The sequence below is a fragment of the Nothoprocta perdicaria genome, unplaced genomic scaffold (assembly GCF_003342845.1).
Source record: "Nothoprocta perdicaria isolate Ctin4 unplaced genomic scaffold, notPer1 scaffold_87, whole genome shotgun sequence".
NCBI lineage: Eukaryota > Metazoa > Chordata > Aves > Tinamiformes > Tinamidae > Nothoprocta > Nothoprocta perdicaria.
The window spans coordinates 790,996-816,453 of record NW_020456165.1 but is presented as its reverse complement, the minus strand read 5'-3'; the positions used below and the strand labels follow the sequence as shown (position 1 = coordinate 816,453).

At 39.3% G+C, this 25,458-nt stretch overlaps 1 protein-coding gene across 2 annotated transcripts in view; it reads right to left on the bottom strand.

The window, feature by feature from the left end:
- Positions 1 to 25,458, bottom strand: part of STAC (SH3 and cysteine rich domain) — a 59,985-nt gene that overhangs the window by 24,203 nt on the left and 10,324 nt on the right. Inside the window, exons 2-3 of one of the 2 annotated variants that reach the window (XM_026052321.1) lie at positions 12,469 to 12,588; positions 12,312 to 12,366 (exon numbers count right to left, since the gene is read on the bottom strand). In XM_026052321.1, the coding sequence (XP_025908106.1) occupies positions 12,312 to 12,366; positions 12,469 to 12,588 (175 nt within the window). Of the gene's footprint in view, positions 1 to 12,311; positions 12,589 to 25,458 lie in introns of both variants that reach the window. The other variant, XM_026052319.1, reaches the window with a different exon arrangement.

The window sequence follows — 25,458 nt, the reverse complement described above, 5'->3', positions numbered from 1 at the left end:
ACCAAGGTGTTGATCTTTGGTTGTTTTTTGGCCTCACATGTAAGCGAGCTTGTTGACATTGCAGCTGTCTGAATGGGGGGTTGATTTTGGTGGGGAGGAACGTGAAAATTTCTCGTGAAATGGGGGGAAAAAAACCATGGATTTTACATATAGATCTTTCAGGCAAACTTGGATGAGCTCCATGACTGCCATAGGGTCACACAGCCATGCTAGTATGACAGAAATACTTTATTATGTCAAAAACAGTTGCATGGGACATAGAAATATCAGGAATATCATAGAATATAGGAACATTATTTGCAAATAAATATCCCTAGAGACCATGAGAAACTTAGGAATTCAGAGTGAATATAAGTTAAATAGCAGTTAATAAATGTTATTGGTAACTAAAAGTATAAATGCTAATAATGCTGATGCCTATAATAATAATAATGATGATGACACACTGCGCAGACTAGTTGAAGGGAATTTAGAAAGCCTCCCTTATCTCCTATAAGGAAGACTTGTTTGAAGTCAAAAGCCTCTCTGCTCTGTGTTTATTCCCTTCCAGTTAATCTTTCTGTGGAGTGAAGGATGGGGAAGGAGGAAAGCAGGGCGAGATTGGAGGCGGCTGCTGCATGGCCTGGAGGCGCCACCGTCCCTGCAGGACTGATGAAGCCTGCACTGATAATGCTCCCAGTGAGGACTCCTGGTGCATGCACTGCTCTGCTTGCCTGCAGGCCTGGCCAGCGCTCCCTGTGCTCTTCCTGCCCCCAAAGGAGCCGACAGTCTGATTGCAGGCTGCCATTTATTCCCATTAGCAGACATGCCTCTTAGCCAGCCTTGAAGCACAGCTGGGAGCAAGTGGTGTAAAGCACTCACTAAAATATCTTTGCCTACCAGAAACATGCCAGTCATTTCAGTTTATGGTGCATCAGAAATAGAGGGGAAAAAAAAGGCTTAGCAACAAAGCTAAGCTTTGAGCATCCTGACTGCTTTTTGCTCTGGTTTGCATTCTAAAGAGGAGTGTCTCCTTTTGGTGGCATCCTTATTATTACTTGAAAAAAGTAAACATTTCCGCTTCACAAYCCCTCTTCTCGAAAGACCCTTATTAGGGTTACTGGATCAAATCATTAAATGTTGAGAGTGTCAGGAGGGTGGTTCTGCTCAGTCCCATTTTTGACTGCAACCAAATGATGTGACCTCCGCTRTTTTCATGTTGGACACTCCATTCAGCAAACAGGACAGACCGTGTTCAGTGAATGGGCAGCTCTGTTCAGCTCTTCCCTCTTAGCTTCACCATTCAGCATGTGTCCTCCTGCATCACCTCCCAAGTGTCCTATTAGTCCCACTCCTAATTCAAAATGATTAATGGCCCCACGGGCTTTCATATAGGCCCGTTGTCATCATCTCTTTATGTCTCATGACATGAGGGCTTTTGACAGAACTTGGATGTCATCGCTCCCAGGTGAGGTAGCAATGGGCAAAACTGTCACAGGTCCTGGGTATCATTGTTAGTGGCCCTGAAGCTCATGTCAAAGCTGTAAAAATTACAAGCTGCCAAAACTGGGGGTTTTAAAGTGGAAAATACACATTTAGCTGACTTGTAATGTACATTAGCATAGCTGTCAATTCAGTCATGCAATTCATCTGAATATAAACACACGCACAAACACACATGCAGGTTCGGAAAAGTACTCTGCATCCTATTTGTTAATGTACCTGCTGTTTTTCTCTCAAAAGTCTGGAGGCCTTTTGGAAATAAAAAGAAAAACAAAACAAAAACTGAAGAAGAAGCAGTCTCATTTCATATGAGTGTGTTTTGCTGCCAGCAAATGAGGGAATTTCACATCAGGATACCTGAGCAGCTCTCAAATAAACTTGCAAATGAGGTTCTGTTGCAGTCCTTTTCTTCAGTTACCAGCTAACATGTTCAGACATTTGGCATTGGAAGGTCACAATGTTTYGAAAAACAGGTCATGTTTAATAATACCTTGCTAGAAATACCCTATGACTGGGTCAGCTCCCATCTGAACATCTAAAACAGGGCGAGATCTCTCAGAACTGGTACAGAAAATTGAGTCTTGAGCTGTTCTTATAATCTGACACTAGATACTACAAGACAACACTCCACATCACTTTTGTAAATCTAAGCTTTTTCTGGAGGGAACTAGATGGGAACAAAACACCTGAATATAGGAGTGTATACACACACACACACACACACACACACACACACCCCTCTGATAAAGGAGAAAGAAAGGGCAAAATTTGATTCCAAGTCTTAATATCCATCTCTCTCATAATTATTCCATATTTCAGGAAAATTACATTTATTCTAAAGAATGTAGACAAGAATTAGGTTTGTCACATGCTTGCAAAGGGAACCTTCATCATCCTCTTGGCCAGCATAATTATGGCCGTGACATTGAAGGCTGGTTCTTAATACCCACTGCTTCAAGATCAAAGTAAGGTTCATGGCCAAAGGAGGAGAATGATGACCAGCGAAGGAGAAYGAGTTCTATAATCTGCAGAAATTTGAAAGGAAGCTACAAATATTGGTAACAACATGACGTTATGCTGACTGCATGAAGATGATTGTATTAGGCACTCATGTTGAAATAAAAGAAAAAAAAAGAGGTTAAAAAATGGATACTGACATGGAAGATTCAGGTCTATAACAGTGAGCAAGAGAGAGGGAGAGAGCGACGCAGATTGACTGCCACCTCCAGCTAATCCAGCTGTGACCCAACCGCTATTTTTTGTAGTTCCAGCTGAGAGGAACGTGCCAGTCAAATTGTTTTGATTTAAAGCTTTGATAAATAAATACATTTAAAATTACATATTTTCCATATAACTTCAACTTCTGCTGTGGGAGGTTGATAAAAATAATGAATGCCTTGCTCCTTTCTCCCAAGCACATTTGGAATTGTCACTGGAAAACTGTCACTGTGCCAGAATTTATGGGAAATGGTGAATTATAAAAGAGCTGAGCCAGTACTGCAGCAGCAAGGAGTTTGGGATGTCACCTTAGAAGGAGAAAAAAGGAGAAAGTCTCTCAAATGGGGCTGGCTTCTCTGTATCCACCTTTTAGCCTTTGCCCAATCTCCCCCCTTCCACAGTCTTCATATTTTTTGATTAATTTTTTTTTGCTTAAAAGCTCTACTGCTGAATGGATGAAGCCTATTTTTAAAAATTCCTCTGTGGCTACTTCCTGTCTGTACTGGCTGCTCCTGCATAAATGGTCTCCTTCCTTTCCCCTCGGCTATACTCATGGTGCAGAAGCTGGGGATAAATCAGAGAATGGTATTTTCTATGCGGGACATCTACCCCTTTAAAGGTAAAGAAAATATGAACTAGACTCCCCCAGATCATGAGATTAGTAATATAATAGTGATTTTATCTTTAATTTCATTCCTACTTTAAGAGCTTCCTTTGAATGCAATGTCCAACAATATGTATAAATGAATCCCCAAGAAGGATCTGCTACGTTTGGGCCTGAGTCATCAGTCCTGGGCCCTACACATCAACTGGTTGGAGTGAGTTCCCCTAGGTCCATCTTAGGTCAGTCTATGCTGGAAGGAGGGTAGTGAGAAGCTTTGATTTGTATGTTTGCATTTTGTAGACTTGATATCTACCCATTACACGTCTCCTGCCAAGTCAATAACATTTGGATTATATGTCACCAGTATGGTTCTGCTCAAGTGCCACCCCACCCAATTTCCTCATGACAATATCCAAGGTTGAAATAGAAAGAAAAGTTGCCATGTATGTAGGCAGGCTAGAAAACAGTGCATAAAATTAGAATTGACTTCCTAGTGACATAGTTTTCTTTAGAAACAGCATGCTGAGAAGAAACTGAGGCATTAATAGGCAGGTTTTTCTTCAAGGCTTGTTCCAGAGAAGAAAAATATCCCTGTTAAAATAAGGTCCTTTCTAACATCATGATTTTAAATTATATATATCAGCAAGAGAAAGTGCCTTTATCCCACCGTTGCAGATCAGCTTTGTAACTTCTTTACAAAGAATTTACAATGCTCCCGACCTTTTTATTCTATGGTTCAGGAACATTGAAGCTTACTTAAAAGGCAAATATGCCTTCCCTGCCTTTTTGCCCCAAAGTGATTTTCATTCTTAATGTTTAGTCATCTGAAGAGGGTGAAATTCATGGCCCCTACTCAAAAAAATCATCCATGGGACTTCTTTGGCTTTTCAAATATTCAGTAGCTTTGCTATAAATGTCTGTCCCTGAAATCAAATATCCACCTCCATGTTTCTTAAAATATTGCCTTGTGTTTTTGATCATCTAAATGCTAGTTAAGATGCAGGAAGACCATGATAAATAAACTATCAGCTAAGTGTATTTTTGAAAGAAAAAAAAGATCCCAGCCCTCYAAAACCAAACACAATGAATCATATTTAATGTTCTTTGCTCTAAACAAATCGATGCCGATATGCGAATAACAGCTACTATTCTAGAYGATTGCTGGCACTACTGACCCCGTGTTTTGGGGTCTTTGCACTGAGCTGTTTTGCTCAGATGACAAATACAAAGTATAAAGAAGGGTTTTCTTGTGAGAGTTGATGCTGGTTTTCTCTGGTGATGAGGAGGATCCTAAAACTGCATGGACAAGAAGATATGGGAAAAGTAAAACTAGCTTGGTGRCCCAAGGAAGAGCAAGCAGATATCAGTGGCTGGTTTTGGTGTGAGTAAAATTAACACATATAATGTGYTTAGTAACCTGTCCTGAGAGCAAGAGGAGGAAAGGAAGATTTCAAACCAGACCTATACATTTCCAAACATGAGTTATTTACACCTGTGACTTACGTGGGTTGAAATGAAGGGCCATTTAGTTACATACTGTTTCTTCTCGTGTTTTGTGACACTTCGAAAAAGTGGCTGAATTTTCTGGGGCAAGTTATCTGTCCAGGATCTTTAATCTTTTAAGGGCCTTGCATCATTRCAAGAGTTGGAAAGCATGAAACTGATAATCCAAACAAAGACTAAACTGCAAATGAGGAGCAGGGCTCTGGCCCTACAGAAATGCAGGAACAGTTACAGAAGAGAAGAACAGCCTGTCCTCACTTATTGCAGTGAAAGATTTTATATGCTGCCTGCTATGCTAATGGCTTTTACGTTGCTTTTGGCTTACAGAATTGCATTATCAATGGGCTTGAAATGAGAGGTCTTACATGCCAGAGGACTGGGACAATCTGACTACAAAAGGTTGTTTGGTTTAAAAAAAAAATGTAAACAGCCAATTGCTCTCTGGCCTTCTGCCTTTTCGAGCTTACTGTTTTTTTGGGCTCTTCTCAAGTGGCAYAAACGCTCCCTCATCAAAGCAGTTTCTCAGCTGTACACCTGGTGTTTGGTATTTGCAGTGCAAGGTTTGGGTCAGGATGCTGCCTGCATGCTATAGAGGAAACTATAATGTAAACACAACTCAAAAGCACACAGTGTGTTTTCAGAATTAGAAACCAGAGAGGGGATCAGTGTGAGTGGAGCATCCTTCAGTATATAAGGCAAACTCATGTCAAAGACAAAAAAATACAGTTACAGATCATGTACAGCTGGCAAACTAGACGTTACCTAGTTCACTGAAGACAGCTGAACTTGCATCTATTTGCATTTAAATTATAAAAGCAGAAAAAGGTCAATAGAGATGATAAGTCTCAACATGCAAACTCTAAATGAACTATAGAGACATTGCTCTCTAAGATATCCTTTTGCTACAAGCAGACAAGCTACTGTGGATAGTCATTTTAGCTCATGTGATGTCAATGCTGTATTTTCTCTCAACAGTATTCCTATTAATTGCATTATTTTACAGCTTCTGGAACTCATTGTAAGGTGAAACTCTATTAATTTTCTCTATAGAAACTCTATTAATTTTCTCTATAGATGATGTCTTAATCAGCTATGTGGCAATATGATTATCCACATAACAATGACATTTTGGTAGACAAAAACACACTGTGAATGTTTTTTTTTCCCTCCAGAAGGTCAGCTGCAAAGATGATGCATTTAATTTGGTTATCTGGAAACAAATAATGACCCATCTGAGCTTGCAAAGTGCACCTTGTAGTACATAAAAAAACCAAATRAACGAATGAACGAACAAAATCCTTCTTGTATTCTGCTTCATCCCACATCAACAAAAAGGTTTAAGATTATCATTATGTCTTTCTCTAGGGTTGGTCTTAGGAGACATTTACCATTACTGAGGGGTCACAGGGATAGCAAAGGAACCTAAGACAAACATTGTTTCAGCAGGGTGATGTTTTTCAACTTCATTTTTAGTCAAAATCAACTTATCTAGCATGACTTCAAAATACTGACTGTAGATGCACTGCGAAATTTTCCTTCTACTTAAGCAGCAAATGTTAGTCAACATCATTAGAGTCTTTTTACACCAGATATTAATAGCAATTTAATATTGATCACAATTTCTCCAAAATTTACAGTGATTCTGAAAAAAAATCTAATAACAAATGTGAAACATACTTGGTGCTCTTCAAGGACAAATTTGAATTTAAAATATATTTCTTTCCACCCTCTTTTCTCGGCTAAGCAGTTCCTGATTATCCAATTTACTGATAACATTCTCGCCTCATCTCAGAGGAGGAAGCCCTCCCAGAGGATAAAGAGACTAAATATTTGCTTTTCAATAATTGCTTTAAAATATGTTTAACTCYTTATTACCAAATAAAAATATTAATTTCGTGCAGGGATAACTTTTGTCTCTCTTTAAATAACTTACATATGTGGGGCTGCCTGAATTTGGTATTGTTTGACATGGTTAGGAAAAATAGGAGAGAGACCCATAAAGTGTATCTATATTTTACATAGAGTGTAAAATATCCCTTTCTTTCCTTTTATCTACATTTTTGTATTATACTGTGCAAACTATCCATTTCCTGAGAAATTTGAAAAGAGACCAGATGATATTATCTATTCCTGACTGGATCCTAACCAATATTAGGCTTAACTACATACTGTATAGTTTGCATTAACACAGCACCTAACATACTTCAAGGAGACTCTTGTTTAGCTCTAGCTAAGGATATTTAGTTCCTCCTCCTAGGAGGAGCCAGGCTCAATTTTAAGCTAATACATATCTTAAAATGATTAATTTGCATCAATTTTCCACAGATATATGTTAAAAAGGTATAATGTTTATGTTTTCCCTAAGCTCTCGCACAACAGGTCAGAAGAGGATGAAGTKATTCTCATACTGATTCTCAGATGTGCTAGAAGATTCAGTGTCCAGCTCCATTCAGTACCAGGTGGAGAAAGAACTTACATCTCTTTCACAAGTGCTTTTATYGAGGTGAAGAGACAGAGTCTCAGGTCATTTAATAATGTACACAATGGCACTTGGTAGCAGCCACTGACAAAGCTATGAAACTGTCCCTTTCCCTCACAATCAAAATGAAACAGGACTTTCCTTTATTCTCAAAGAAATCCCTGGACAAATAAATCTGGATTCATTTTTGAAGAGCTTTGGAGGAGACCTCCAGACTTCCATAGCCCTGGGAAGAGCTTCAGTTACAGCTGTGCTGCCCAGCAGGACTTGTACCTTGTGTAGATATCAGGCAGAGATGACCAATAAGGATATGATTGTTTCTCACATCCTTATCTACCTGGGGAAGGTCACATAAATGTAGGCTCTGAATCAAAACAGGGTGTTTATTTACTGAACACAATGGTGAAGCAAGCTTTAAAAAGGTTAAAATATTCTTTATGGAGTCAACCAGACTGGAGGCAGAATGTACTTCTGCCATAGCTTTTGTGAAGTTTGTTATACTTAATAAACAAGYACATAAATTACAGTTATTTAAACATTCCCTCAAATTTTGGTGGCTTTCCACYGCTTGTTGGTTGCAATCAGTGACAGGCTGGGAGAGGAGGTACAGATGTAGCAACATGTAAGTATGAGAGACTATAGCTCCAATCTAGATTTTTGTCTTAGCTCTGAAAAACTAGGCCAGTTGACCCACTTTGAGCCCAGCTTTATGAAGAATGCTGCATTTCAACTTTGGGAGTGAAAATAGCTAAAAATTTTAACAACCACTGCAGAATATTATGGTCAGACAGTTAAATAAGGACAATATAAATACATATACATAAAAAATACAAAGCATTTTTAAAAGATGTGCTCAGAGGGAAGCATTGGTGACACATTAAATTGGTTGGTTGAAACTCCTAAATGACTGGTAAATTGCTGAAAATAAAGTGGTACAAACAATTCAATACTCAAGAGTTAGCATAGTTTTRCTACGTAAGTGCTGCTGATTAGTAGACTTATGCTAGCAGATGATTACTGGTTTTACTTTTTCCTGGTTTGTTTGCTTTCCACAGCCTTCTCTGGCAGAGAGAGTACTAGGTTATTTACTCCTGGGGCTGTCAAGTCTGGAGACTCTATATGCCAGCCAAAAGCTTAACTGCCCTGAGACCAGCTCTAAAAGCATGAGGTASCGAGGATTGTCTGATCTGTCCAGTTCAGGTTTTAAATTCAATGTCTACACTGCATGATAATCATGGAAAACTGTGATGCTGTACAATTTTTGAAAGGTGAACAAACATCTATCCAAGGCTAGATTACTTGTATGCAGTGTTTTAATGAAAAGTATGCACATTTTGTCCCTACATTTATTTGTAGTCTTGCTGCTGATGATAGTCTAAATATTACAAAATATCCAAAGATAGCACAGTGATGGAATGAGCCTAAAGGACCTGTTTTGGACTATTATTGGTCATTACAGACTACAATTTTGTTTAGTCTTTCTGAAAGTTTATTGCATTACAGTGTACTTTTCCAGGCAAAGATAGCCCAGTGTCTATCTCAATAGAACATGTGTACTTTAGAATTTAGGTTAAGCCTGGAATGGAACCTTTACATTGGCCTTACATGTACCTATACGTATGTAATATGTACACACGCACAGAAATATACAATGACTTTGTTATAAATGAGTGGTTATTTCCTTAAAACACTCTGAAGGATTGACTTTCACGTCAACTGTTTTTAAAACCAAAGTGGCTTACTTCTTTGCTGCACTATTTGTATTTGTCTTAGACAGGAATACATTAATTGCATGTAATATGCTTGGAATGTGTGGAAAATAAAATTTTTTCCACATGAGTCAGCAGAGGAAGTGAACTGCAAATGGGTAAAATGTTGAGAAGACGTTTTTGGAGATGGAGATCTTTTATTTTTAAATACACAGTAGAGTACTGACATCATGTTTTCTTCAAGAGTAAAGTACCACAGAGATGACTGATGACACATTAGAGACTAAAAAAGAGCAAAAAACAGCATCTGATTGGGATACTTTAAGCCTCTAATCTGATGCAACATTAATTTAGCAGTTTCTGTCTTTGCTAGTGCCAGACAATATTGTCTCCTCTTATCAGACATTGCCAAAGCAAATGCATTCTTGCTAAAACACACAGAATTGTAGTTAATGCACACCTCTGAGCTTCATTTTCTCTTCACACTGATATAAAGCAAAGAATTCAGCTTCCTCTTAATGAATGATTTTTTTTTTGTAAATCCCAGTAGATATTAGATATTGAAAGAGTAATGAATTACAACAGAAACAACAGCAAATCAACTAGTTTCTAATATTTGCATTCTGAGAGGATATTTCTGAGTCGACTATATAGGGCTACCCTTGTATAGGAAAATATAATAAATAAATCTTCATCTGGCTGAATCTTCACTCTTAAACTGATCAATGCTTGAAGCTCATAACGGCGGAAGAGAATATATTTCTTGACCTCTTTTGAATCTAAAATACTCTCCCTTACTTTATGTTCTCTTGTTTAGCCCTTTTGATCAGAGGTGAAACTTTTTGCCCTGGTATAGTACAGTTAGTAGGAATGATTGAACTCACATCTTTAATGTGAGACTTAAAACACACCATTAATATTTTATTCCAAAGGAAACAGAGTTCCTTTTGAATTCAGTTCAATGTTCTCTAAGGCACACAAAAAGCATTTGAATGACTAAGTAAGTTTGCATTATAATGCTCCTTGTAAACATCCTCCTCTGAACGCTGAGACCAATTACACGCATTTGACCTTTATCTTATGACTGTGCTTCTGTCAAATGAACAAACAGGAGCACATGCTGCATCCCAAAAGCAAAATTAGGCTCACAGTGCCTAATGATCGAGAGATGATGCACGTATCTTTTGCAGGAAGATCATGTTTCATGCTCCTTTTCTTTATTTTTGCGCTCATTGGAAAGAGCAGCCCAGAGAGCATGTTGTGTATGCACCAAGCGGTCTGCTTGCTCAGAAGCTACAAAAACACGCTGGCACATGAGTAAGACCAAAGCCCATGCTCCAATCCTGTGAAATCCACTGCTCTTCATGCTCATCACACCAAGCAGAGTTGCTTGCTGCATAGATCAAAGAGCCATTTAAGGTGACCCTGGAATCCTCCTTGGTGGCATAACTGGGATTTTCTTGGACTCTCTTTCTCAGTCTTCAAAACATGCAACCAGCCTTTGCCTTTTCTCTCATCAATAAAGAATTTAAAGCCACGGACTCATTACTCTCAAATGCCACTGTCAGTGAAACATGCAAATAGAGGGAACAAACAGTGCTCTGACTTGCAGGAATAAACTCAGAATTACTGCATAGAAGTGAATATTCTCAAGCTGCCTTTGTGAGTAGGATTGACACAATTTCCTGAAAAGCTGCCTGTTTTGCTTCAACATCCCCATGACCAACAGTTGCACAACTTACACGGATTAATTGAGCTGCAAACAGTAACATCCAGATCTCCCATGCTATTTAAAATACAATATAGTGAAACCAGGCATGACTGTGGAAAGGATCAAAGAGAGTGGATTACTGGAATATGGCAGACTTGTCTACGAGAATCAGAGCCTCTAGACTTGAAGGCATTATAAGGTAAAACTCTTAACATCTTTTCTGTGATCTCTCTGAGCGAGGCTCTGCTGGAGGAGGTGAGAGCAATTTACCTGACTCAGCCCGCTGCCTGACAAAATAGGTTGCATTATCTTCTACCCAGCAAACATGAAAGGCTTCTTGCTCTAACAAAAGGACTGAAATGCAGAACAGAAAAAAAAAGGGAAATCCTCAAAGAAGAGAAAGTTCAGAAGGCAGGTGGGGCCACYGCTGATGTTTGGAAGCTCACAGCTATGCTTCAGGACTCCTATAGCAAGCAGGATGCAGAGAATCTAGCCTAGCAAAGGCAGGGGCAGTGCATGTGTGTTTATTAAGTGGAGTGGCTCTGTGCAAAGCTTGCTGCCAGCACGAATCTGTCTTGAGCAGCAGTGTTTTGGAACAGTATTGCTGAGTCATGCAGATTTGTGATCATACCAATCCTCATACAACTGCAATAAAAAGCTGCCCAGAAATGTGAAGCATTTATATTTGCAGCATATATTTGTGAGACTAAGCTTTGATACTGCATGCAGCCACATGAGAAGAGGAGAGAAGTTCTGGATCTTTTTCCATGCAAGAAACTATTTCAACTAGCCACCTATCTTCCAGACTTCCTCTCGATCTTTGAACTATAAACTTTCCTGATGTTAATGCTTTATTTCTTCCTCCTTTGAATTTTTGTATCCCTAAAAGCTGGGGAAATTTGAAAACCCTACAAATAACATCAAAAATCTGGGGTCAAAACTCATATGATATGAATTCACTATACCCTGAATTCACTAGAACAGTAGTGCTGTGAGGATGAAATCGGCCCCCATGTTTTTAATACTTCAATTTGTGGATGTGTTTATGATGTCTTACATCAGATTTAACATTCTGCACACAGTGAGAAAGAATATGATTTCCATTATGGGGGAACACGAAGTTATCCCATGTGAAAAAGAGCACCATTCTTGAAGGGAGGCTAAGTAGCCATGTCAATGTCTTTCAGGAACTTAACATACAGTTATCTAAAAGGGAGTAACTTCCATGCTAAGCAACAGCAGCTTTTTAAAATAAGCTAACAAAATTACAGACGATAGTTTGTACTCCAGCTTCTATTAACTACTTCTACATGAAACTACCCCAGTGTTTCATTCCACTGAAACATGGAAACATGGAAAAATGGAAATTCTTTTGCTTGAACACTTTTACAGACGCATAGTGGCATTGAATTTACTCTGATTTATTCTTATTCCTCTTTGCTGTGACAACTGCAAAGCAGCAAGAAGTTCAAACTGTGTGCAGAACAGGCCACTTGGAAAGATGCATTCATTCCCAAGTACACGTTCATGACCATGCAAGTTATGGAAAGGCCATTTGACACGTTCAAATGGGTGCACACCAAGAGCTCAAGAATTGTTTCTTACCAACAATCATGTGGTTGCAGACATCGCAGAAGGTGGGCTTTTTGAAGATGTGCTCCTGGAAGATGTGAGCCTTATTGTTTTCTGGCAGCTGTTGGGCTTTTGTCGGGGAGGACGCCTGACTCTCGGAGCTGGGGAGCTGACCAGTGCTCGTGCTCACCTCGGGCATTAAGTCCACCTGCAGTTTCACATCGCTGTTAGTCCTCTGGAAGAAATTGTCTGCACTTTTACTCCGCARGCTTTTCGTCTTGAAGGAGAGAGATCGTTTCAGTTTCTGCAGCTGCAACAAATAGAGCAGTTAGTTACAATTATTTCCTTTCCTTCTCGAAAAGCAAGGCAAGGTTGCCGATTTTGAGGTGCATTGCTGACACACGAAYCCGGGGCAGAGAAATAAAACATTGGCTCTAGAGTTTATCTAGAAATTTCAGAGCAAAGAGAATACTATTAGAAAATAAACCATTTTTTTCATAGATTTTTTTTAAAAGAAAATAAATCAGATATCCCTAATGAATGATCTTATTGCTATTTTCTTTCACAGACAGCCAGGAGATACTGCAGAGAGCTGCATGCACAAACACAGCAAAGAGCTGTACACAAACTTGTAAATGTAGCAGAATATATACCTCCTATTCAACAGTAAGAGAAATATAAGTATTATCTATTCTTGCCTGGCTCTTAAGCAAACAATTTCAAAAACAGCTGCTAAACAGCATTGAAAGAGGCACTAATACATCACACAATTGTACCAATTGTCTTGAACTTGTCAGAAATTAAGACTCTGTGGAGCTTTGACTGAGAAATTCTTGCTTTATTTTTAAAGAAAAAAAGGCTCCATAGCAATAACTTTTTGTTCAGTTAGTTACCTAGTAACTAGTTTAGCTACTGGCTAGTTAGCTAGTTAACACAGTAACTAGAACTAGTTAACACACATTCAATTACATTCTTGTATATTGTGTTGTATATTGTGTTTTCAGAATATTTAGCACAATATTGCAACATTACCTCAAATTTCTGTTAACTCAAATTTCCACATGAACTGTGCCTTGTACATTAGCAGATCTCATCCTTCTCCCCAAAGACTTTTTGTAAGGCTAGATAAGGGSTGCTAGGTAAGACATAGGAGCTATCAGCTGCAATATTTGCAGGTTACCACCTCTGAAGGCTCAGGAATGCAGCTAGGATGAAAGGAAAGCATCTCAGGAAAGCCTGTTTGACAACCGCGCCATACTTGCTATCTCTGAAGTGTAATACCTCCACCTCACCTCTCACCCAGTACTATTTCAACTACTGCAAAATGACTTCAATCCCTGCTGTGATTCTCTGGGCAAGCGCAATATAACAACAGAAATTTTCCATGCGGTACAGTCTGCCAGTGTTAATYGGTGGGAAGGGTTTATATTAGAAACAACACATTTATATTATAAATCATAATCATAATTCATACTAATATACCAGATACTAATATAAAAGAAAAGGGTCCACTTTGCTAAAAAAGCATGGAATTGGCCTATAACACTGATACAGTGGCCTCAGAGCACTGCCCTCCCTCTTTTCTATTTCTATCTGTGCATTTTCTTTACAATGAAGTCCAAAGCATTCTGTGGGAGAGAAGCATCACTCCCTCCTGGCAGGGAGCACCTTGCACCTTYCAACATCAAGCAGGAAGGAGACCTTCTTCACTGGCGTTTCACACCAGCAAACCTGACTAGGTCAATAACCAGGTAGATATAACCTTGCCTAAGGTTAATGATATTTGGTTTTGCTATACTGTGATTTAGCTGCTTTACTACGGATACCAGGAGACCACAGCTCCTGGTGACCTGGGGAGCAGGGACTGATCTGGTACGCGTTGCTCTCACTTTATCCCAGCTCATGGAAAGAGTCTGGGGTTCACATGAAAGAAATGCTCACCTGCTTTCCCAAACTCTCAAACTTTGGTGGGGAATGTGTAAATAAGAGCAATTACATGGTTAAATGTCAAGTGTGAGGCAAGGGCAGCTAGTGAGGCTCCTTCAGCTGAAATCTAACTCGCTGAGCCTGCAAAACATCATATGACAGCATTAAAAAACCAGTCAGATTCTTCCTCTCCCACTTGGAGGCTAAATCACTGCACCCAAAAATTACTGAGTTTACTCAGAATTGAGATTACTGCATTTCCCCATTGACAGCCAGGCAGCAGTAACTCACCCCTGCTCCTGAAGTGGTTCTTGCTGAAGTCAGACCTAATTAGAGTAGTGAAATACAGAGAACAACAGCACCACAAGGTGATGGAAATGGCATTCATTATTGATTTGCCATCCATTTCTACAGTGCCACATGAAGTTAATTAAATTTAAAAACACTGCTTCTGCCACAAAAAAAAAAAAAAAAAAAAAAAAAAAAAAAAAAAANAAGACTAAGCAGTGGAATATAGAATTTGTTTTACCATGAAACAAATGTCTTGCTAGTTTGACAATGCATGCAGAATGTTCTAGGGAGCTCTGCATTTAACAGTCTCAGCTCATTATCTTTTGCAATGAAGGGATATACCTGCAGCTCTTCCTCCCCTAGGCAGGGGAGTCTACAGTTTTCTAAGGGTATTACTGCATCCAGGACACACATACCCAAATGTACGTACATACACCCACATAAAAAAAAGATGTGCATATGCCCTGTGGATTGGCTTCAAAGATACGGAGAACAGGACATGAGCAAGAGCTCATGCATGGACTTGTCAGGCATCTCCTCACAAGCTAATGATCCCCTCCAAGACTCGTCGATACCGTCCTGTGCTAATACGGCTAAGCCATTCCCAGASAAAATGAGCACCCCTGTTGTCACCCATATGCAGACCTCAAACCTGATGGAAGATATCTGCACAACTGGTTTGCATTTTGTACTTAACACACCAGCATGAGTGTGTGATTATTAYAAACCAGGTAGGTTATATACATACAGAAATACATACGCAAAAAATGCAATGCTTTAAAATTTTGCACAGCTAATTACAAACTTCTGCTCAGGACTTGCAAAATACCTGTAAAGAAAAGTACTCAAGCATCTCTTACATCTGAGTGTTTTATACCAGTTTTACAGAAATGCATATGAGGGGGTATGGCAACAGAAATTTGCACTATATACKAAAATTTGATCCAACTTTCCTTTCTCATGTAAAGTAGGCAGGAAAAACTACACCAGGARTATAACTGAAATACAGTACAGATGTATGATAGTTTACCCAGGAAAAGATGGCCCAGGTAAGGGCAAGGCAAGGTCGAACAAATCATTTAAACTGTAGAAGTTTAAGCTATCATTATGCTGCAGTCAAGAAAGCCTTATTCACCTCCCTTTAAAACATCATGAATTTTGCTATAGCCTGGCTACATTCTTTTATTTGGAGGTTGTAAACACATGGCTAAACACAATCTTATGACATTTGCCTGATTTTGACTTCYGTTATACTAATTTTGTGCATTTTTGATGCCTTTGACTTGAAAATGGAACTGCGGTAGGAGACAGAAATGAACTTCCTCTGTCTCTACAGAGGCAAGTAGGCAAATTTTGGAATCCTTAATTTCTTTCGACAAAGCTAATAAGTCCACAGCTAGATCTCAAGTAAAATTACTACTGAACTTCAGAAAAAAAATAAGGCTAGTGTTCTACTTTTGATACTGCTTTGTCACTTTGCACTAATAGATCATGTATTGCTTATGAAAAAAAAGTCACACATTTGAGATCCTTTTTCTAGGCCTTTTATATTTTCTTCTCTGCAAAGAACGCTGTAAATTAACTTTGATTTAAATAATTAAAAAAAAAAGGTTCCTACAAACATAAGAGTTTTTCTAGGCTTGTGATTAAAAAGCACAAGACTTCACAACACTAGCCCTTCAGAAACACAGACCCTTGATTTCAAATCCAGGATGTTGCTGTGGTTTGAAATTAACAGTTGGATAAAGTTTGTCCATCCCTAGGTTAAAGCATTTTATCAGTCACGCAGACTGAGCGACTGCACCRTCCTTACCCCGCAGGCAGGGTAGAGATAAGTGCAATAGCTAAAACTCAGAGCTTGATTAACCTTTTTTTTTTTCCAGTATCATCCAGCACAATCTCTTTCCTCCTCACAGTGTTAGTGAATGTTCATGCTTCAAGGGATCAGGGAGCTCTGAAGAATCACAGTTTATCAGTGCCTCCTCTCTTCCTAATTCCCTTACACTGCAACTTTTTAGCTACTATGATTAGAAAAMTGGAGGCAGAAGGACAGCTAGTGAAATTTAGTTCTATGTCTGTTTTGATTTGTATGGGATTTGCACCTACCTTCACTAAGTCTTTGTTTTACTTAAAAACCCAAAGCATACAACCTTCTTCTGCATTTTGGGTTAAGTAAGACATGGAAGCTGGGAAAATATGAGTGATTTGAGCTGTTCTCTAGTTCTTGGTTTTGCAATTAAAAAAATAAAAAGAGAAGGAGGAAGGGGGGGATGAAGAAAATCTGAATTTCCCCCACTGGAAGGAATAATTTGCTCAGGCTCTTAACTGCACCGCTGGCTGTTAGGACCTCTAGTGCTCTGGTCTTTCTGGCTCTATCATGGGTGTGCAGATAACATAGCTCACTGGAGAATGGCACAGCTGGTGAAGCAGCTTTGCGAGCTGCTCAACATACACATTTCAGGGCATGGAGGAGCTTGAGCTTGCTGTGGACCAAATGTTCATTATCCTTGTAACGCAAGCTGTCCAGCAAGGTGTCCAATGCAAGGTGTCCAGGTATCCAAGGTGTAATGCAAGGTGTCCAGCAAGAGCACAGCCAAGCCAAGGGCAATGCAACCTGTGGCCTCTGAGGCTGCACAAAGCTGGAGGGAGCAGGTTGTCTAGGACACCTGCCTTGAAACCAAGTTAAACCAAAATGCYACTGTAGGCACCTCCAACACAGTTGTTGTTTCTCTAGTGTAGCTATTCCGTCTCATCTCACCATTTAAGGGTCAGGGCAAAGCCTTGCTCCCTCCATCTCCTGTACACATATGCCTCATTCCCAACTCTGGCACACTATGGTCATCAGTAGTCTCAGGGTGAGCAATGTCTCACAGCAGGACAAACTGTTGCATTAAATTAGGTTGGTTTCAATTATCAGCTTTGCTGTTCAGAGCAATTCTTATGGACAACGCCCAATTATTTCCTAACACACTTAGTCTTGTTCCGGTTGGTGACATCTATCTAAGCATCCCTGCAGCAGAAGATGGCCCAAAGGCCACCTCTGGCACCACATGAGGCCAGCAAGGAGACAGCTCTCAGACATTCCCACTCAGCTGTCTTCCATGAGAGARCAACAAACGAACCACTCTTATCAGCTGTCCCTTGTTAACAGACCGTATAACTAAGCCCTCAGTTTCAGACATTAGCCCTGTGACTGTGCTCCTAAGCAAGTTATAAAAAGAAAATATTGCTTGCTCTTCTCTACCCCTTCCTTCACAGTTGTATTAGTGATATCTTTACACAGATTAAAAGTAATGCAGGGTACTGGCAGAACTGGAATGAGCCATCATCAAACCCAGTTTGATTCCTTCATTTTTTAGAAAAATCACTTTGTTTGGCCATGTAGGCTAGAAGTGCAGGACCAACAGAGTTTGCTCATAGCTGAGATAAACAACCACCTTCTAAAAGAAACCATTTCTTCCTTTCTGCCTCTTACACCAGGTTTCCATGTTGTTAGTARCACCTTCACTACACAGGGTGTACAGACAGTGCTGTAGAGATTCACCAGAGAGCATGTTGGCTACACTGTACATTACCAGAAGGGCCGTAGACCAAAATACTTTCAAATAAGGCAAAGAGCAAAACTGTTGACAAATAGAAGCTGTCCTCCCGAGCCYACAGTCCATTTTCTGGGTCAGAGAGCACTCAATTTGCATTAGCATCCCCTGGAACGCACTTCGCATGTTAACTGGGTTTTCTGGAGAGCTGGATGGCACCAGGGTGTCACTCGCCTAGCTGCCATGCAGCGAGCCCTGCTTGATTGTGAGCCAAAGGGTAACCACTGCAAAAAGAAATGCTCCCTTTCTATAAGCCTCGAGGCTGATGGCTTGCTTCTTAAATTTGAGAGCTATGAAAGTAAGTGATTTCTGAGCACACACAATTTTTCTTTTTTTTTTTTTCCTCTTGGATTTGATTTAAGCATGCACTGCCTTGGCATTTTAATGAGCAAAAATGAGATTATGATATCCCCAAAGCCAGTATGCAGTTTCATAAATAATATGGGTGTTTGCCTGCTGCTGAGAGAAGTACCATGTCTTATAGCATTAACAAGATAAAAGGATATTGTAAACACTTAGGGGTTTGGTTTTGTTTATTGGCCAAGAGTCCTTAAAATTTGTAAGCAAAGTAGATCCCTCTTTTACCTTCTCCTTTTCATATGAGGAATAGCCCAAATGGTCTACTAGTACAAATTGAATTATCTGAACTGACTTCTATTGCTCCTGATTTTTAAAGTCTGAGACTCTGGCCCTATCATGACTTTGTGTTCGCTCTATCCAGCTTCCTTCCTTGGAAGTTTTATCCYGCTAATCCGTTACAGACAAAGAGGGAGTGTTCATTCTTGCTGAATCTGCTACGTATTATATTTGTGTATTTTCCCAAACACATTGCATAGCTGGCAGGAGAACAAATATGTTTGTTATTGCTGTAAAAGGAAAAAGAAAAAAAGCTAAAAAAGCTGTCTGCTTGAATACTGTACTGGACTACTCAAAGCCAAGACCTTTTCCCTAATACCTAATAATTACGTTAGTGATTTGTTGGGTAGCTCCAGCTACTGCAGCCAGCTCTTGCTCTTCTGACTGCCAACATCTCGTTTGCCTTCCTRCCCCACCTTGGTTTTAGGCTACAAGCTTTTCCAGGCAGGGCTTTTGCTTTGGTTTTGACACGTACAGGGTGAACTACAATAGCACGGTGCTCATTGGCATGTCCGGACGTAACAGCAAAAATCCCTGGAAGAGCCTAAGGGTTTCAAAGCACTAAATCCTAAGAGATGCTCAGTTGTCACGGCTCCTCAAAATGTCACCATGAATTACACATTCCCAGCCCTCTCCTGATGTACTACAGCTCTGGCAGCTGTGCATTTGCAWGTGTAATTGGCAGACCTCTAAATTGTCTAGTGATTAAGTCCGCAGTTGTAGCCAAACACTACGCTGGCTTATCAAACTTGTCCTTAGCCCCAGCCTCTGCATCTTTGGGTTAAACCAAGCTGAAGAATTTATCTGGTYCTCCATAGGTCCTTCTGCAGGTGCTTAGGAAGTACCCCACAGTTTTGAGTACTCCTTTTCTTGGTATTGAAAGGAAGCAGGATTGGCAAATGTGTGAGACAAATGCAAAACAGAGATGTGAAAGGCTTAAGGCCCCAAAACTTAATTCTCGTGAATATTATGAAGCAGTCTGTCCTATACCCCATTTTTTTTGTATATCCTGAAAATATCCGGTGTGAGATGTGACAGGATGAGGTTATGCCATTTGAGATTTGAAAAAAAAAAAACACAAAAAGTATATGGACCATTTATATTTATGACCAGTTTAAGAATAATTTTCATCAAATCTCAGGGAAATCCTTTTTTTTTTTTTTTTTTCTCTTCTCCATTGTATTCAGAACTGTATACTTAGCCTTAAGGCATAAAGAGAATAAACTCCACATTAGCTATTCAGCAGCTATGGCTTACCATGAGCTAGTATGAGCCTCCCGTCCAAATATATTTTCATATTAGCTTCAAAAGACTCGCTGTCATTTAAATGTTTTAAAACAGCTTGTAAAAATGAGGAAAAATATGCAAAATAAACATAAAAATATTTGTATGCATGTCATACAAAGGATTTTTAAGGCTTTTATTTATCAAAAACCAAACAAAATCTATTTTTTCCCTTAAAAATAAATTCATTGCATACATTTATTTATTTAGCAAAAATCCTCAAACTTTCTATCTAAAAGCAGTTTTTGCTGCTGTGTTTTTGAAAAGCCTTACTTCAATCTCTTCAACTTCAATCTCTTCATCTTTCTAATGAGTTTTATTCAAGTTTAGTTTGGGGAGAGTTTGTCTGTGGAGGAGTGGCCATGTTTTATCACTGTATATGTACCACTCAGCCAAGGTTTGTATTAAACCTGCTTGTAGCAGAGAAGAAAAATACTAAATCTTTCTCCAATTTGCAGCATTTCAAAATAAATACTCACAAGAATATCTCTCAAAAAAGCTTTATTGTAGTTTTCCCAATTTTATTATCCAAGTCATGAAAAATCCGATTAGTGGTCCCAAAGTAACATCTGCCAAGTTGTGGACTTGCTGATTGCCAGTTCTTCCTCCTCTGTAAACATGTGCATAAGTCAAAACACACTAGAGCTAAACTCAAACATTTCAGCCACAACCAAAGCTTGATTTATAATTGGGTTGGAAAATATTTTGTCCCTTTGGTCTCTTCTCCTGCCTCACCTAGCAAAAGAGGAACTGCTGCTCCTGCTACAGGAAAAGTCTGTAAATCCTATATAAGGCCCAATGGTTATCCTAAAACGGGTGGCACTGGTTGCAGGACATCTTTTATAATTCAGTCTATGGAAGGTGCCTGGTGGAATAACCATCTGCAGACCTGTGTGGATCTTCTCTCCCTACCCTGCTAATCAAACCTTCTCCACTCCTTCCTCCTCAAACCAACAGGAAAGCTTGTGAAGGACATAACAGAAGGTTAGGAATAGCTCTTCCGTGTTTTTACATTACCCTGTTACTTTGGGTATGTGCTTATAACTGCTGGTTTGGTGCTTCAGGTTTCATCTCAGGCATGTTGCTACTAAGCAGTTGGTCACCTCCATGCTTTGACCCCACAGAGATGAGGCACATGATATGGATGTATCTTGCATCTTGATGTACATGGAATTTAGACTGTTATCTCCTAAGTCTCTTTTGGAAATTCTGTATTATGCTGCTGTTTGGATATTTCTTTTCTATTTTGCCTTCTGAATGAACAGTGTTTTCCCTTTGGTAACTCTTGATTTAGTCATTTACTGAGCTTTGCTGCAGTAGAACGGGTACCACCAAGTTTGGAGATTAAAAGCCTGGATTTTGGAGTAATGTAAATCCAGGTAGCCCTACTTTGGTGAATGAAGTCCTGTTGCTATATAGCTGCTGAGAATGTTAAACAATAATAGGACCTTAGTATAATTACTTTTCTCTCATGAATAATCTGTAGTGAAAGTGATTGCAAATATAAGATTAGTCATTCTTGATTGTATCTCATGCATGCCCGTCTGTGAAATGTGCATCATTATTTTCCACTACTGTTCTTACGAGAAATTAAAACTCAGTATGGCCCACTAGGACCTTTGAAAAATAGACCTCCTTCTGCTAAAAAGCTCTGGTCCACCTCTGGCAATAATTTCCACTAATTTCTTTAATTTATGTTTTTTTCCGCTCTTTCTTTTAACAGATATTTTGTAATACTTTAAATGGCAGTATGCCTCTTGAAGCAAATATGGAAACACATCTGGAAGGGAGGCTGATCCTAACCAAGGGCAAATTAACATCAACACCAGATCCCACACACTGTATAATCACATTTGTATTGTCTTAAAACAAAAAGGAAGACCAAGATCTACTGGGAGCCGTTATAGTTAATATTCTGTCAGTGTTTCCACTCCTCTTTATAGGGTTCCAAACTTAGCCCGTTAAAATTGCTTCACAATGAAAACATAGAAGTGCTCAGCTCTACAACAAAGTTACTGTCACTGGGCCAAGTCCTAAGGTCTTTGCTCACTGCTAACTCCTGCTGACTTCAGTGAGAACAATTCCTGAGTAAAGGCTTGGGGTTTGGCTGGATTGCTGTTTTGTTTATTTTGAAACGAAACTTTTTTTTTTTCTGTTTTACACTGCGCATTGAAAACAATCTTTCTGCAGCATGAAGAGATACCTGGACATCCTTTTATCTGGCTGACTTTATTCACCCCTACCCAATTCCCCCCTCTCCTCCCCCYYTTTTTTTTTTTTTAGCCATATCTGTCAATCTCTTCTTCTCCACAACCAAATATAGAGAGATTCAAGGGACACCTATTTCTCTGGCTTCTTTTGCCTCTCTCTTGTTGCTTGTTTCTAGATTACTCTTGGTGTGACTTCATTCTCCCCAAACTTCTTGATTAGCTACTGTGTCTTCATTCTGGGATAACTTTACCCCATTACTAAACAGAAAAAAAAACTTCTGAACATGGATCTGAGCACTGCCTTATTTCATCCCACAGATTCCTGCACACTCTTTGCTGCCCATCTGAATACAGAGATCCAGATCCAAATTAAACAACTTGTTCCCATTTCAAATTTCTTCGCGAAGGTAGGTGCTTTACACCTTCAAAAATATTCATCAAGTGTTCATCCGATCACTTCCTATTTTTCTTATTCACAGCCTCACTACCTTTTCTTCTTGAGCACGGTTTTGCAATCTAATGGCAATATTTCTGCCTCCCATTTTATCACTCCTTAAGAATGACAATGCCCAGCCCTGTAAATGCAGCTTCCTCCCCACGGCTCTGAGGGGTTCAGGGCATGCAGCCAGAGCAAATGGCCAGCACGGGCCACATCCACCCCAACACGACCAGCCCAGCAGGACCCAGGCGTTCTGGCATGAAGCCACCTCACTGATGGGCTGATGGGCTTCTCTGCCCCATGCAAGAAGCAGCTCAGCTTCCTTCATCCCCTGTTTCCAGCTCTGCAGTCCTGCAGCGGTTCGCAGATACGTACATAACAAAKGATTTGTCAAGTAAAGACTCCCTGTTTTGGTAACATCTTCCTTATGTATCCAGTTATAGTACCTGTCAGTGTGGAAGAGATCTATTTAATTTCCAGACTGAGTCCAGTTTTGGCATGTTTTTCTGGTTAAAGCTCTTCTCAAAATGCAGATGATGGCGCATTTTTATATCTATAATGCATCAACTCAAATCAATTTCTGATTTTCAAAAAGTACTTCTAAATAATTTGGAAGAAAATTACTCTAATAATACCACTTTCCCAGGAACCTGTTACTAGTTTAGAAAGTTTCCATCTCCATCTGTCTTTTGTCTTATGGCTGTTAGAACATAGTGGTGCCCAGCAAAAACTACGTTTAGTGTCCTATAAAAGGATAAGCCAACTGTCCACATGAAAAATCTGTTTAACTTGATAATATAATCATTCATATGACATACAGTTACTTGACAATTTGTGAAGATGTTTAAAAGCACGGCTGTGGCTTCAAGAAGCTGGCAATGTAAATACATACAATTGGGCACATTAATTAGCAAGAGTTATTACGTAAGAGATTTGTCATGTATTTTTGACCCCTTCTACCTCACGCTAATCCATTTCCTTTGCATTTATTCTAAACCTCCAAGCTGCCAAACATCTTTAGCCAGCTATTGTTTCCAGATTAATCCTGCCAAACAAAAACATTTTATTTTTGTCCTCAGCAGCTGGATAACTTTCCTCCTCAAATTACCACTGTCAAAGGTTCAAAATTAAAATGATTGACTGCCTTGCAAAAATATGTTTTTATACTGAGACAACTGTACTAGTTTGGTGTAAATAGATACAATGTTGAATACAGACTACAGCAAACAGGAAGATAGAGAATTTAAGCAGTACTGCAGATTTTTTTTTGTTTGTTTGTATTAGAAGAGATTTCTAAGTTCCTCAGAATCCTCTAAATTTAAACTACTGGAAGCGATGAGAAAAGGACAAAGGAGGTGGAGAAGGCCAGTTAGGTTAGGACACAGCATGCAGTAAGAATTATGAATACGAATCCTACGCAGAAATGCTATTCCTACAAAGCACCTTGGTGTAGTTTAGTCTACTGTCAGAATGTATGTTGTTTTTGGTAGCACTGTCATGGCACTGATTTACAAGGAGTGTGCCAGATTATAGCAGAAATGACAGTCTGACCACTGCCAGGATGAATAGTGAACAGTGAGTGCAGGGTTGACTTTATATAATTTTTCTCTCTNTTTTTTTTTTTTTTTTTTTTTTGTTTGTTTGTTTGTTTCAGTGGTGGGTACTAGTACCACTGTGCTGGAGGGCTGATATCTCATGGAAAGTAAATTTCTCAGTGAGCCAGGAGCTGTCGATAAAGAACAAAATATTTTTGTTTTACCTCAATTGCTGTTTTGTCAATACTGTATTTGTTGCAGTGCCAGAAAAAACAAATAAACAAAGTTATTTTTTCTCATCATATTTAAAGATGCTCTGACATTTTTTTCCCCTCGATGGAGTGACTATTTCTTTTGGACTACATCTTGTCACACACAAGTTCTCCTCGAAGGTAGATCATGTGGTTAAAATTTTTGCTTTAATTCTGACTTATCTTGTTTTGAATCTTTGTGTATAGCTTTTAATTTATCTATATTTGAGTACGGTTCAAGCAAATCTATTACACCTGCTCACGATAAGCTCTAAAGAATGATTTGTCCACAACAATCTACATAATACCAGACAACACATACAATTTCAAGTATTTCTTTGTGAAGAAATTAATCAGGACTTGACTATTTGTCAGTCTCTACTTCTCTAGACAAAACCAAAAGTGCAAACTTCAAATCTTCTTTCAAGATTACTTTATATCGGGGCACAGAGTGTTGTAACCATCCCACTCCCAAGAGAAGGACCACCTTCCATTCTCTCTGTAGGCAACTTCAAACTTGGTTGAGTAAGCTTTGCACATAAATAATACAAAGTTTGGCTCACTGTATCAGACGGCCTGGTCCCAGATTACAGCATGTGGGTGAGAATAGGAGCAGGGAGAAGAGAGATAAACATTGGAAAGCAGCAAGTKAGTGAGTGAGCTTGCAAAAAAGTTAACTGTTCATCTATCTGGATCTTTTGGATGCTTACGAGAATAAAGTACATTTGTCATTAAGACTAACGATGGGAGATGGATCTAACTGCTGTGAATTTGCCAATGTCCTCTGTGCCCATACCTCATGGAGCTGGTGCATGATTCATCTTGTAGCTACAGTTTAATAGCAGCACTTCACGTTTTGCAGCCTGGATAGGCTCACATTTTTCTCTCTTTTTGTCATAGGTGCATAGCTTTCCATTACAGGCCTGTCTGGAAAACAGCAAGGCCACTTAGGGAAAATTTTCAGAATTTGCATGATTTTGTTCTGCACTAACATTGAAAACAAATAAACAAG